The sequence below is a fragment of the Protopterus annectens genome, chromosome 14.part0 (assembly GCF_019279795.1).
Source record: "Protopterus annectens isolate FY-2018-M chromosome 14.part0, PAN1.0, whole genome shotgun sequence".
Taxonomy (NCBI): domain Eukaryota; kingdom Metazoa; phylum Chordata; order Ceratodontiformes; family Protopteridae; genus Protopterus; species Protopterus annectens.
In genome coordinates, this window is record NC_056748.1 from 408257616 (window position 1) to 408273628 (window position 16013).

Sequence of the window (16013 nt, forward strand, 5' to 3'; positions counted from 1 at the left end):
AGGTGGGCGATATTATTTGTAGAGGATGGTGAAATCATCAGAGTATTTTAATTTGGTTGAACTTGCTAAATGGTGCAACATTTAAGATGTTGGAAGAGGAGATTCAAGAATCGAACCATGGAGGAACTCCTCTGTTGTTCAGTAGATAGAGAGAGCCTTGCCATCTTCTACATTGTTGTCGGTCAGTTAAATAGCTGCGGAACCATTGTTGAGTGGATGGGGAATGAGAGTTTTTGTAATAGTTTTGGGTGTGAAACTGTATTAAAGACTATAGACAGATCAAGAAGTAATACTGAGATTAATAGTCCGGAGTCTCTAGCTTTGTTGCCTGTATCTGTAAAGGAGATTAGAGCAGTTGTTGTACTGTGTGATGGTCTGAAGCCATGTTGGGTGGGTTTAAGTAAATTGTTTAAAAGAAAATAGTCAAGTAGTAGTTTGTGTATACATTTTTCTAACAGTTTAGATAGGGTAGACAGGATAGTGATGGGACGGTAATTAGTTGTTACATTTTCCACCTTTGTGTAAGGGGGTTATTATGGATTATTTCCAAAATGTGGGGATGTACAATTATGTGATGGATCGGTTGATAAGGATGCTGATAGGTATGCAGTAGCATCTGTGGCAAGTTTCAGGTATTCGGAGGAGAGGTTGTCAGTGGAAGAAGAACAGGGTTTTAGTTTAAGAAGTAATTTATGTAAATGGTGAGTGGGTACTGGTTGTAGGGAGAGGAGAGGAAGATGCTGGTCAGCTGTAGACTTGTCTAAAGGGGGAAAGGAAGAAGATGAGTATTTTGAAGTTGTTTGAGTAGAGCTGAGATTGTGCATGGGATGACAGACTAATTTGAGTATGCTGTCTATAAAATGGGTATTAAATGCATCTGTTATTTGGGATGGGGCTTTATTGGTGGTTGGAGATGGGTTTTCTTTGGATCCTAGGGTGAGGAACAAAGATAGTGTGCCAAAATTGTTGAGGGTTGTTTTTGTAGGTTAAATGAGAGAAATGCTGCTTCTTATCATTGTTTATCAGTTTCTTTGCTTGGTTGCACAGCTGTCTATATTTTTAGTGATTTGTGTCATTTTTGTTCCTTTGCCATTCCTGCCAGGCTTTATCCCTTGTTGCTAGAAAGTTTTTTTGTTGATTTTGTTAGCCAGGGAGCATGATTGTTTTTTATTCTTTTAGTACAATGTGGGGCTAGGTTGTTGAGGGTATCTTAAGGGATAGGGTTTTTAGTATGGGCCAGTTTAACGATTTGAGTATTGAAATAAAGAGGTGTTGGTTGAAGTTAGATAAACTGTGGGAGGTTTTATAGATGTTTTTGGATTGTTATGGGTACTTAAGGAAGGTAGTCACTTAAAATATCTGTTAGGGTTCCAGAGTTGTAGTATTTGTGGTGATCTTAAACTAGAATCCAGTCTAGAATAGATCCTTGGTTGCTATTTTTCAAAATTCTTGTTGGTGAAAAGTTCAGTTGAGTGAATCTGTAAAGATTTATGTTATTTGCTGGCTATTCTGAGTTTAAGTTTTGCCAGTTAACTTTAATGTCTCCCATGATGATTGTTTCATTGGATATATTTTGCGAGATCCAGGACAGGATGTCATCTAATTTTGGAATGTTGTTGCCAGATGCAATATAGAAGACTGCTATGCATAAACATTTTGTGTTATTGATTTTTAAGGAGGCTGTAAGAATTTCAGCAGTACCTAAAGAGGGGAAGTGGGTTTGGGGTATGGTACTATAGTAAGTGAGATGGGCTAGATTAAGGCTACCCCTCACCCTTTTTTATGAGTTCAGTCTGCTCTTATTTTGTTATAACCTGGTGAGAGCAGTTCTGTATCTTTGATATGTGACTGCAAGTATGTGAAAGGAGTATTGAGATAGCCATGCGTAGAACTCTGTATTTTTTTGCAAATTTTGTGTAGATTGAGTAACTAGAAATAGACTTTTAGGGGAAGACATTTTAAAAGAGGTGGGAATAGAAGTGGGACCTGGGTTTGCATGGATGTCTCCACACTGGGTTGACTTGGAGTAGAGTATAAAATAGTGGTTTTGAAAAGAGCAATGGCTTAGGTTTAAGGGAGGTTTGTTGAATTCTGTATTTAGCAATAGTATGCTAGATTCATAGAGGCTGGATGATATGTTAGAGAAACTGTTTGCTTTTCTAGTACGGTATTGGTTGTGATAGATTTTTCTATTATGAAAATGTTTTGGGGTTTGAGTGATGTATGTGTATGAAAACAGAAAGAATAGGGTAAGGCCAGTGAGGAGGATATGGTTGGTTTAGGGTAGATCATAATAGTGAATTAAATAGGGTGGTTGAAGAGTATGGGGTATGTAGTTTGAGAGAGGTTGTATGGGGGATATAGGGTGAGGAACTGTGGATATGGTTATAGAAGATAAGCTTATAGGGTGGATAGTTAATAGACAGGTATGGTGTAATTTGATAGAAGATAAGTGCTAGTGTGTGATTGGATGCAAAGTTGAAGGGGAGGAGTTAAGGAAAGTATAAATATAATTGAAGTAAGGGTGGGTGGGAATGGGGATGGGGTAGGCGAGTGGAGTGAGTCTGGTGAATGGAGCTGAACCTGATCAGGTAGTGTGCTAAAAAAAAATGAGTTAAGTTACAAGGAAGGTTGAGAAGAAAAGAACTGCAGGGAATACTCTGTCAATAATACAGGCAAAGGAGTAGTGTCTGTTTTAGGCTGGAGTATTAAAGGTAAGCAGAGCAAAAAATGTAATACTAGAGGTAAAGAAAATGGGGGAAGAAAAGGAAGAGAAAGGTCCAAGCTACTTAACTACAAGGAGGTAGGTGGAGGGGTATAACCTGTTGGAAGGACACAAAGAATTCTAATGGTTAGCAAAGAAATAGATGCTACCTAGGCAGTGTGATTCAGAGGCTTAGGAAGTGTGTAGTAGAAAGGGAAAGAGCATGGAGTGGTGATATACAAGGAGCCAATACAATTAGATAGGATGGGATACATTTTAAAAAAGAACTGCAAGATTTACATATATTAAAAATTAAAGGATTTTCTGGGTGAATAAAGTCTGAATTTCCAGTGCCCGAGGTATTTCCATGCTGTGCGTACCAATTTTATTCCAAATAAGTCAGACAGGTCTGCAGGTTAGAGAAGAGGCCAGTGATAGGTCGTGTACAACCTAATAAAAAAGGAGGGAGAAGGGAGGTTATCCAGTGAGAATACTTGAGATATAATGTAGCTGCTAACGGGGTAGGCAAGGAAGTTTAAGCAGAAGTATGTGTTAGGAAAGGATGTGAAGGGAGTTATAGGTAGTACATTAAAAGGATATATTAAAGGAATGGCAGGCACCAAGAAATGAGAAAGGAGAGTGGGGGTGGCTAGAAGTAATAGTGATAAGGTGATAAGGTGAGTGCATACAGGCGGAAAGATACAAAAGACAAAGTAACAGGAGTAGCAGAACTAGGAGAATGCAACCAGATAATTTCAAACAAATCTATGAATAAGCATGTATCTAGATAAACAATGATGGAAATGGAGCTTCTGCCACATATATGCAATCAAATCGTAAGTCATACAACTATAGCTGATATTAATGCCGAAATGCTAAGTAACAAAATGATAGTGCAAGCTAAGCAGTCAAATGTATAGTATTTCAAATTTCTGAACAACTGCAGTTCAAGGGATCAATGGTAGTAATGATACAAATATAATCTATAGCTTCTAACACAGCCAGTATCGGTAAAAAAAGAACAAAAAAACTGACTGAGATATATGCTATCAGATATTTATAATCACTCTGCCGAACTGGAAAAACACACAGACCAGGAAACTTTCCACTTTTTAATCCAACAGGTCATGTAAAACAGCGCATTAACGTCTCATCAGTATTAAGTACTTTTTCGTCTTTAACAGTATAAAGACTTCATCAGATGCACTCCATTTTAATGAATCACATTTATATATACAAACAGTTCAATCATGCACCAATCATCATGTTTCAATTAATTTAAAAACAACCAATGAAACAACTTTATTCCTAGTTTTCATGAATAATTCATTCAGTATTACCATATTATTGCTTCCTTCTACTTAGGTTAAGTGAACGTTATATCTTGCTGCTAATTTTCCATTGCCATACTTTAAACATACCTCTGGGTCGAAAAGAAGTATTGTTAACATAATTTTTAAAACCTTTATTGATTATTTAATAAATGTTCAAAAATTACTATAAATATTATTTATAAATTAATTTAAAAAAGCATAAGTATATATAGTACGTATTATGAATTGCATTCCTTTTCATTTCATTCTGTCATCTTATTTCTTTAAATACAATATGCATATTACAATAAATAAAGCATATGTATATATAAAAATCAAAACATTCAATGTTAAAACTTTTATAAAAAAGATTTAAAAATATTCTAACTTTAAAAAGTGTTTTTGTGTACTTGATGTTTGCTATTTGTTAAGGGCGGTGAAAACAAATATTGTGGTTATTCACAATTTAGCAGCCCTTAACTTTAAAACAGGTAAAATAGATATGTACTCGTTCAACCCTGGTTTTATTCCTGCGTCTGAGTGTCAATTGCCACCACAGCTCCCTTACTTCTATTGTCTCTTCCCATGGTCCGCCCCTACCATCACATTTAATCTGTTCTAGTACTAGGAACACAAAAGTGGCTTGTGCACAGGTTGTTAAGTGCTTATAAAGTGCATTAGTTTCTTTTTTAATAGATATTTTATAATAGTGTTCGTAAATCCTTCTCTTTAATTTTCTCTCTGTTTTCCCTATATAGAAGGATTTACAAACTGTGCAAACTGCAAAATAAATAAGCCCTTTTGAGTCACAATTAAAATAATCTTTATTAACCAACCATTTCTTCCTACTCTCTAAATAAAATTTCTCCTTGTTCATAATGTACTGACATTGACTACACTTGCCACATTTATAAGTTCCTACCCTATTTCTGATTTTCTTTGGCTTTTTTTCTAACATTAGTCTCAGGTTATTTGAATTTTTGTATGTGATTTTCCTAGGTCCTTTGGGAATATTTTCTATGTCAGTAAAGGCTATAAACTGTTCCCATTCTTTCAAAAACTTTTTCTTAGTTATATTATTGATCCCATTATATTCTAACACTAAAGATTTTTCAAAATTAGTGTTAGAATTATTTTTCTGTGGGCTTTTTGTTTTGTTCTCATTATTTCTTATAATTATTGGTTTAAACCTGTCCTTTCTCCCATTTAATAGTTCCTCTTTTATATCATCAATGAACCTGGGTGGATAACCTCTCTCTATAAACATAGATTCCAAGAAATTACATTCCATTTCAAAATCTTCATTTCTGCTGGTCATCCGACTCCCTCTAATAAATTGCCCCTTTGCAATGTTTCTCTTACAATGCAAAGGGTGCGCACTATTAAAATGTAGAAAGGAGTTACAAAATGTTTTTTTCCTATGCATCTTTGTTTCCCATTTATTATTCAGTTTATAAATTTCAATGTCCAAATACTCTACTTTTTTTTCTGATATATTGTAGGTAAATTTCAAAAATGGACATGTAGTATTCAACCATGTGAGAAATTCATTCAATTTTTCTTTTCCCCCATTCCAAAAAATTATAATGTCATCCAAAAACCTACGGTAAAGTTTCCAATATTGTTTAAATTCTGTTGTCTTTATATTTTCTTCTTCCCATTGGGAAAGAACAATGTTGGCAAAGCGATGCTTAAGCTGCCCTATAGCTACACCTTGTTTCTGCTGATAACATTCTCCTTTGAAATATAGGAAGTTATTTCTCAATACTAAATCCATTAACCATGTGCAAATCAATTTCTCTTCCAAGGTTAAACAATTTTCTTGATATATAGCATCTTCGAACATTCTTATTCCTTCAACCCAAGGAATAGAAGAAAATAAATCTACTATATCTATAGTCACAAAAATCATATTCTCATCATATGTATGAGTAATACATTTTAATAAATCCCAAGAATCCTTTAAAATGAAAGTTTTTCCCATCCATATGTTTTTTAATTTAGTATCTAAATACTTAGCTAGGGGTTGGGTCTTGGACCCCTCTGCAGAAACTATAGACCTAAATGGTGGGTCTACTTCATTTTTATGAATCTTGGGTATTCCGAATACAGATGGGATATGAGGTTTTTCTACTTTCAAATACTTATAGAGGTTGAAATCTATCAGTTTTTCTTCCATCATATCAAATAAATTTGAGTCAATTTTACTGTAAGATATATTAACTTCGTTTTTGGAAACTAAAGTGTATTTTCTTTCATCACATAGAATATTATACATTTTGCTTTCGTACTGTATTGCATCCATAATAACCACGCCTCCCCCTTTGTCAGGTTTCATAACCCGAATAGAGCTGTTATTTCTTAAGTTGTCCAAACAAGCCCTTTCTTCATAACTTAAATTATCTTTATGTGACTTGTAATTATAATGTTCATTCCTGATTTCTTTTTCTAAAATCCTTTCAAGGTTTTTTAATTGGGGGTGCAGGGGTGGATTGTATGTAGTCCTCCTTTTCAACATATTATTAGTGTTAGAATTCAAACCAGGTAATAAAATGTCTAAATTTACTTTCCTTAGAAACATTTTAATGTCCATAAGAGAGTTAGCTATGTCCCCTCTTTTAAAGGGAATAAACTTCAATCCTTTTGACAGTAAATCAAAGTGTTCTCTTTCCAAGGATATGCCACTGAAGTTATATATGGAAAAATTATTTAAAGTGCATTTTATGTTATTCTTCACAACTATATTCTGGGTTATGGGGGTGGGTGGGGTATCTATTTGAGACACGTTTAATAACGTCCTCTCCCTCCCCCCCCTCCCCTGAAAATTCTGCTGCCCCAATCAGATATTTAGTAACAACTGTCAATATCAATACTAGTATTCAAAAAAGGAAAAATAAAATAGTTAAACAACAAATAAATCTGTTTCATCTGACCATTCTTATACTACAGCATCTGACAGTAAGGCCAGAAAATATTCTAATTCTTATCTACCGTAATATCAAAGTTTTAGAGACAGCAGTGCAATACTTAGGTTAATAAAGTTTAAAACACACCAACTTTTATCCGAGTCACAGACACAGATTGTAAGAACGCGGACTCACAGAGGACTGCTTCTGGCTTGTAAGAAAATAAGTGGCGCACAACTTTTATGTATAACAAACAGTCGAATATTCATAGCTAGTCTCTAATGCACAGATATCACTAGTAGGATGCAATTATATAAACAAAATGCATGTATTACGAAGATAAAGAGTGATTACTAATTCATATGCCTGGTGCTGAGTATCAGCGATGACATAGAATATATGTGAACAATCTTGGCAGTAATAGAGAAAAATAATGCAATTACTTTACAATTCAAGATGATTTCCAGACAGTATGATAACAGTGAGCCTAAGTATCAGCACTCGTACGTGTGCTGTGTTATACTTGACACTGCAGTGTATAATAATAATAATATTATTCCTGTACTGAAACACAAATAGAAATCTGATAATGTTTCCAACTTTTGCATTATACGTACATTAGCAGTTTTTATTTTACTTTATTATGATGTTGAGCAGTTTAACATATGCATTTTAACATACTGTAGAATGTGTGTGTGTGTGTGTGTGTGTGTGTGTGTGTGTGTGTGTGTGTGTGTGTGTGTGTGTGTGTATATATATATATATGTATAATTTTTATAGTGTGCTTCCTGGGCTATTTACATTTTTTTGTATTGTATTTTGACAAGTCTGTAAATTGACCCTTGTGGCCTAGTCTACCTATTTACCTCACAACCCTACCTAAATAAATAATTATATGCAGCAAATAAATACTAAGTTTCATGTAACAGAATACTTGTAGTGCCCCAGTTTTGATTCTACTGAAAAAAAATACACAGGAAGAGAATGGGGGATATTTTTTGTCAAAAGACCTAGTAAGATAGATTTAGTACACTGAAGAGTACTGATAAATAATTTGAGTTTTGTTGTCCTTTCAGAAAAAAATGTAATGTTTGTTAGTTTTTCAGCTTGTCCCGGTTAGGGGTCGCCACAGCGGAACTCCGGTCCGCTAATGATTGGCAGTAGATTTTTATGGTGCCGAGTTGCCAGCCCGACGTCCAACCTTCAGTGAAGGCACGCCCATTCACGCATGTCTTTCAGAGGCCACTCGACCGCGGGGAGGACATGCAGACTCCACACAGAAGGCACTCCAGCCGAGAATCGAACAGGAGAACCTCTTGCTGTGAGTCAACAATGCTACCGCTGTACTACTGCAGCTTAATTTCAGAAAAAAATGTAATATGCTTAATAAAAGCTTTATTGTACTATATCTGAATGATAAATAATTTAAAATGCTTCATATAAATTATTGGTCATTATTTCTGAAGCTTTCTGTGTAAAAGCCATTATGTATGTGATTTTACATGTATTCTAGTATTTTACGCAAATAGCTTGTTAAGGCAATGTCAAAGTTGTTTTGACTTACCTGAGGAAAACAAAAGGCTCAGGAATAACAGAGCAGTTTTAAAGAAAAAATATCTTTGGCAACACATTTAAGTATTACATTATACGTTTTGACAGTTTATAGAGCTACTTGACAAGACTGCCAATGTTTCCTGAGTTTTTTCATTGTGAAGCAGTCTGCCTAGCTGAAGTTGTCTTTTCAAGGACTGTTGCCATTAATTTCTTTCCATTTCTGAAACAACTGTTTTTTCCATGTACTGTGAGGCTTTGTGTAAAATCTCAGAAATGTTTTTGCTAGATTTTAGTTTAAATTTCACTGTGGTAGGGAATAAAACCAATGCTTCCACTTTCTTGTGTCCCAAGTTTTCCAGTTTTTTTTTTTTTTTTTTTTAATTTTTTGGTAATGAGAGGTCAACATTTCTTTCTGTTCAGCATCATGGATGTGAAATAACATTTTCCCACCAGGTATTTGCTTCCGTAAAAGTCACTGAATGATCATCCCAAGCAGTTTTTCATGTTCAAATGTTTGTGTCCATAAGATAAACAACTTTACAGTGAAGACCATGGGCTGTGATATGATGAGGGACATTTCGCGATCCCAGAGACATATGTCTGCTCTTTTACAACACCATAGCAAGCGAGTGCATGGGTTAAGTTAAGCACTTTGGGACCTAAGCAATGGTGAAACTAATCCGCGCCCTCTATTTTATACAATTTCTAATAGACTGTAGATTTGTTTATTGTTTTTATCTATTTTTCAAATCTTCCAAATTATCTTCGACTTTTTTGGTTTGGTCTGTGAGAAAAGTAACTTCAAATTCAATCTCTAGATTCTTTGCATCAAACAAGCCGTTTTCCTTTTGCAGTGTTTTTCAGCACTTTTTATACAACCAGTAGTTTTTTTCAACACTATGTAAGAGAAAATGCACAAAAAGACTGTACATTATTGTTGTAGCAAGAAGCTTCACTTAGTAATCATAAGATAATCAAAATATTTCTTTCTTTCTTACCCGATGTTCTGTTACATTTAATCAGAGAAAAGGTTTCCCCACCAATGCTGTGTTTTGCTGTAGTCAGGTTTCCCCAACCAATGCTTCATTTTTTAACAAGAAAATCGATATTTCTGCATGTGGATACAAAATTTATTTATCTTCGTTTGCACTTGGTTAAAAAATCCTGGTATTTCCATGAATTAAAGTAAAATGTTACTTTTAATCTAGAACATTGAGAATTGCTGAGGAGCTGTTTCTTATAAAATTGCTGCTACTCCTTTGAACACACAGCCATGTTCCTCACTTTTGATAGTGATCTGTGCATTTCTTTTGCATTTACATACTATACTAATTTGTGGGTCTTGCTTTACCTCTTTACTCACTTATGGTATCTGACCTAGGTTGCTTTTATGTCGGTCTTTACAAAACCTCATATGTAAACTGAAAGAAGTACTGCCAGGAACCACCACGATAAAAAGAGATATGATTTTATTTTAAAACAAACAAGCGCTTTCACGCATTAATATGCGCTTCATCAGGTTACAACTTACACAAAAAATGAATCCCTTTATATACTAAAACCAACATCAATTAAAAAACAATTTATCAATTGTTCAATTAATTAAGACATAATTACTATAGTGGGAACACCCATTTTCTATGTCATCTCAGTGAGCAAATCAAGCATTAGGTTACCAGTATAGAAAACATTTTTCACATCTTTGAAAACAGTTCTAAATGCACAGTAAGGCTTCATAATTTATAATGCCAATGACATCCATTTCTGTAGTAATTCTTAGTCAGATATTGTGGCGTGTCAGAATATAATTTATATGAAGCTACATAAACTAACTGATGCACATTGTTATTTTAAATAAATAAAGCAGCCTAAATTAAACTGTTGTCAGAGATCGATGAAATTACATCCTCTGAATCACGCTGTTCTGAAAGAGACGAACTAAGCAAAAATCAAAACAAAACAACAGGTGATGATTATCATTACTGTTGTTCCTCACATATTTAGTGAGATCCATCAAGAACAAACAACGTTAAGACACCAATGTGAGTGTTACATTTGAAGACTACACTGTTTATGTCTTAGTCACCTCTTGGTATAACGCTTACCATGGAAACCATCAACAAATGTAATACATTTGTATAATAAAAATAAAACAGTAACCTATAAATACTTCCTACTAACATTAGTACCTATGGGTACTATTTCTATATGACAGCGAAATAATAAAATTATTAATTAAAAATATAATCACATATATTTAGGGACTATAGAAACAATGTGTATCCATGTTAAAGTCAATATAATTGTGCCTTAGCGTAATAAACAGCACGCCTATTTCACGTGGCACAAATCTCATAATATATAAATATTGTACATGTTAACAAAAAATCTATAACCAGTAGAACATTAATAGTGTCCTGCTATAATATTGGATGGTGCATAATGGAAAAAAGATAAAATATATACCATCTAATGAAAAGAAAGTCATTCTTGTAACAATATAAGAACTATCTGTTGTATTTCCGAGCGAGGAGTGGAGTCGACAGATCTTCCACGCTCTAGATTAATAATTCAAATATATATTGAGGGCAAAAGAGACAGTCATGGGCGAATCTCCAGAATTCTATATATATATGATGATCCATTTAGACCTATACTTCCAGCCTGTCTCAATAAGACTCATGCTTATAAAGGAGGCGAGAAATGTAATTTGTCTTAATTATAAGTATAGCGCTAATAGAGAAATGTACAACATTAAACATAATTATTAAATATTATCATTTGACATTAATTTAGATATACACATAATTTCATTACTAACACCAAATTAAATATATCTTATATGAACATTTAATAACTAGATATGACTTCAATGTTTGCTTGGTTTAACAGAGGAGTCCACTCCCCATAGAGCACACAACGGACTGACGAATCCAGCGATATAAGTCAAATATCTTCCACGGATGTTTTCATGGCCAGTACAAATAATGTATTTTAAGAGTCCCTAATAAATCTATGTAAGTAAAAATGTTTTATCTAAATTCAATAACATTCAATGGAACAATGTGTCAGCATGCTATATTTTATCAAAGCATAGAGCTGCTAATTTTGAGCAGCCATAACATTGGGTTCAGCATAAACAGGAAATAAAGTCAGCAACCTAAGGCAAATCATTACATCAATACTCAGTACTTAAGTGAGGAAGAACATTGTGTATGCGCAAAGTAACCCTTAAGCCATATACATATAGGTATGCAAATAAGAATATTATATTAGACCTGGCACTGTGATACTAACTTAACTCCAGTGACATTTATATAAGGTTAATAAAACCTAACTTAGCAAGCATACTTAATTATGTAATGATAGAAGACATTTATCACGGTATTTACATAATCAAGATATAGTTATACGTTCAGCTATATTACAAGCTAAGATGTTCCTATGAGTCCAAAATACATTACAAATAAAAAAGTAACATTGTTTCTATTATAGGGTCATTAAAATATTGTAAGATCTTAAAGCGACCCTAATAAAACAGGACGTATGTTAATGGTAGTATTAAGCCCCGGGGGTATATGCGCTTTTAACCTTAAAATCCATTTGAGCTCAAACATTTCAAGTATAGTGTGATCTCCCTCTCTCTGTTCTGATTAATAACTTGTAATACCTGAAAGCTGAACCTATGTCCAGGGCTCTCATTGCAATGTATGGCTAATGCACTGGTTAAGTTGCCCTTTCTAATATTGTAGACATGATTGTGGACCTCGATCTCTGAGCCTTCTAGAAGTCATGCCTACATAGTAGCTGTCACATTGGTCACATTTTATGTAATAGATAACATTTTGAGTGTTACAAGTTGCATAGAAAGTTGCTCTGAAGTTAATATTAATACCGGGACCTTAAGAGCCTGTTCCTTATTTATAAATACACATATAGAACACCTACCACAGGCACACGTGCCCATTTTATCTGGGTTCGAATGTCAATTTGTTTCATCTCATATTTGTCTTTTAAGAGTCCCTTTAGATTCATACAGTTATTAAATCTAAAACTAGGCTTATTGCCTAGCAATACATGAAGGTATGGCTCAGATAATAAAATTTTCAATTACCTTTTATGATTTTGGTGAGTTGTTCAACATCACTAGTATATTTTATATCATATTTAATTTGCCATTTCTCTCATGATCATATTTTTACTTTCCTCTGAAATTACCAAAGGTGTTGTTATTTAAGCCATAATCTATTACTTCATTGATCAGATTCGTAGTATATCTCCTATCTATGAAAAAATCCTTCTGTTGCTCAATCAAGCACAGGGCATCCTTTCTATCTGTGCATATTCTTAGTATTCACTGACCTGTCCTTTGATGATGTTAGGAAAATATGCAGCGGATGCATACTGTCATAGTGAAGAATGCTATTTCTCCAACAGGGCTTGCGATATAAGGTGGTAGCAAGACAATACTGCCATTCTTTATTATAGAGATATCTAAGAAATTGGCCCTAACCAAAGAATATTCATGGGTGAATGTGAGAAAGGATGGTTGTGCTATTCATAATAACCTGTACAAATTCTTCCAGTTCTTCCACACTACCATTCCATAACATAATATCGGCCATCTACAAAAACGCCTGTAGATGGACAACTTTATCAAAACCTAGGGTCACTAAATACATTTTCCTTCTCCCATCTATGGACAACCAGATTGAAGGATAAGCAGATTAGAGGAGTGCCCATGGCTACTCCCCATGTTTGCGATGTCATGTCATTGAACAAAAAACATTATTGTTTAGAACCAAATTCCAGAAGACAGCAGATGTTCACATGATCTCATTGCTATCCTATAGTTCTCTTGTTCAATTAGATGGAAGTCTTGCTAGCATCCAACCCATATTCAGTTAGGGATGCTGGTGAAAAGACTCTTATGTCCATTGTGACAAGGTAATGTGTTATGCATTAAGTTTGTCAAGTTACCAGACTGGATTCTGCTTTAGGTCTTCCTAATAAGGCCGTGCAAAGAATTTTTAAGAATGGTTAGAATTTCTTTGGTCATAGGACCCAGCTTGGACTGTATGTATAGCGATGCATTCTCGGTGACCTAATGGCCCGATACTATGCGGGGTAATGAATGGTGGAGGGTACTCTCGCCATGCAATTTTTGTGCGTTTCCTTTCATGACCGGTATGAGAGGTGATTCACCTTCAAAAAATCATATAGTGTCTTATCTATTGATCTTATCATAAGCTATAATATCATATGATGTATCGTACATAATTAATTATAGATTTAACCTTGGATTTATCAATGATTTTATAGGCTTTATCGTCCTTAAGCGTAGCATTCATCACTATTGGTCATAAAGAAGCTCTTATCAAGGGGCAACAACTCCCCTCCCTTTGTCTGCTGGTTTAAATATGACATTTCCTAACACTCCCACATTGAGTCATAAAGCATCCAGTAATTGTTTTTAGTGTGCGGTTTAAATTTATAGGAAGATTATCATTACTATGTTTATGACATTCCATTCATAATGACTATAAATTCTTGCTCCACGGCATGTTAAGAGCAACGTGAAAAGCACCCTATGGTGGGTAGCTGATGGGTATGAACGAACTTCTCCTTTTACATGTTGTTGCATTATAAAATGAAGTGCAGCTATCAGATCGATCATCTTTGAAAAACATTTTAAGGGATAGCTTTCTTGCAAACAAGCGTGGCCTATAGAGAGTGTCAGATAGAATCCGCTTATGACAAGAGTGGTATAAAAGATAACCCTCTATTAATTAAACATTGTTCATCTTATTGAAAAATTCTATTAGATTGGAGGTTAAAAAATAGAGAAATTCAGTTCTTCTATCTCTTCTTCTCCGCTCCGGTGTTTCTTTCTGAAAGTTTTCTTTTTCACCTTCCCCTGCTCCGCAGACACGTGTGCGTGTTGTGTCTCCTTGTAGCGGGAGTGGGAAGTTTAAAGCGCATAAGAATATGATAAGGGTGGCGGCATTGTTCTTACTAAAGAGTTTTAGGTTTAGCACCTGGAGACTTTCTGATGCATTTAAACCAAGTTGGTTTACAAGGTGAGAACAAACTAGGCATATTAGAAACAATTAGGAGGCTCATTATCATTAAAGGTGTCCATCCCACTTATTGAGGAACAGCCGTTCTGGCAATTGCAGGGTACATTCATAAGCTAAAGTATTGACTGTGTTCTTCCCAAGCTGTGGTATTCATAGTAGACAAAAGAATGAGTGGGCGCGGGCGTTATGAGTATCAGGATTGTGCACTAGCTCTGGCTGCCATATAAAAGATAAGCTAGCTGGAAAATCTTCTGATCACGCTTTAACTTCTTTATTACTTCATTGTTCTAATTTGTTTACTATACAGCATCAGTTGTCTATTTTCATATGACTGTATTTTAGAAATACAGAACTCAGTCTTAAAATTAGCAGTTAAAAAATCATACTGTTCCTTCAATACCTTAGCCAATAGTTCGCTTTTCGATGGGTGTAAAGTTAATCCGAACAGTAGTTGTACATATTGATTCCTCAAAACCTCATATGTGGGGAATTAGACTGTAGCGCTTTATAAAGTGAGAGTGTAGATATCAATCACCCTCCAAAAAATGAGAATAATACTTTTTGCATCTCATTAAATCTATGTATGTCTCCAAAAGTATAACACTGGTTGTTAAAACAATACTTAAATGTACCATGCAAAAGTTAACAATCGGTGAGATCACTTTGTTAAACAGAATTCCAAGGTCTGAGTAAAGGGTGCAGCATGACAAAACTCTAATGTACAGAGGCGCCAGTTGATCGTGATTTAAAAATGTACAAATCTGTGAACTAAGGAGGATATCAGACCATGTTGAAAGAGTACTACAAATCTACCTTGAACTAGATAAAGTAAAAAAACATCTCAAGACTGACTTAAGACTGAAACCAAATGTAATTATATTAAAATATTTTGGTTGTCTTAAAACTCAGAAAATAGTTGACCTTGAACCACTGGTTCCAAGAACCTTGCTATAACAAATTGCTGGGCGGAAAACAAAAGTGAAAATGTCCGTTTCTTTTAGTACTATTATGAATGTGCAGGCTTGAATTGGTAAAGTGGAAAGAAATAAATGCCAGACAGCAAACGTGTCTTTGGTAACGCTCCACCACAACAAACAAAGTAATGTAAGACCTTCAACGAATGAGCAGTAAAAAATACGCTTGCCCTTTATATCCTTCAAGTATTCTGAAACTTGCGGGTCCTTGTCTAGGTCTGTAATCTGTTAGATGGTAGTGCAGCGAACATGAAGAGAAACTATATTGAAGAGATTCAATTGCTAGAATCTATTATGCAGTAACGAGAGAGCCATAGTCACATTTTAGTAACAGAGATACTAGGATTTTTTAATCAAATTGAAACTGATTGCTGATGATTGTGTGCCCCAACAAGTAATGGTAGTGATTTTTTCGTGAAATAATGCTCCAATGCAAGTGGAAAGAAAATGTGTGTCTCGTGTGTTTATATATATATATATAT

The 16013-nt window shown here is 34.6% G+C and overlaps 1 protein-coding gene across 1 annotated transcript in view; it reads right to left on the reverse strand.

Moving 5' to 3' along the window:
• Nucleotides 1-16013, reverse strand: part of DOCK1 (dedicator of cytokinesis 1) — a gene marked incomplete in the record, with an annotated part of 4741214 nt that overhangs the window by 4135122 nt on the left and 590079 nt on the right. The window contains 1 exon segment of the mRNA XM_044056178.1: nucleotides 12429-12476. Within this exon segment, the coding sequence (XP_043912113.1) occupies nucleotides 12429-12476 (48 nt within the window).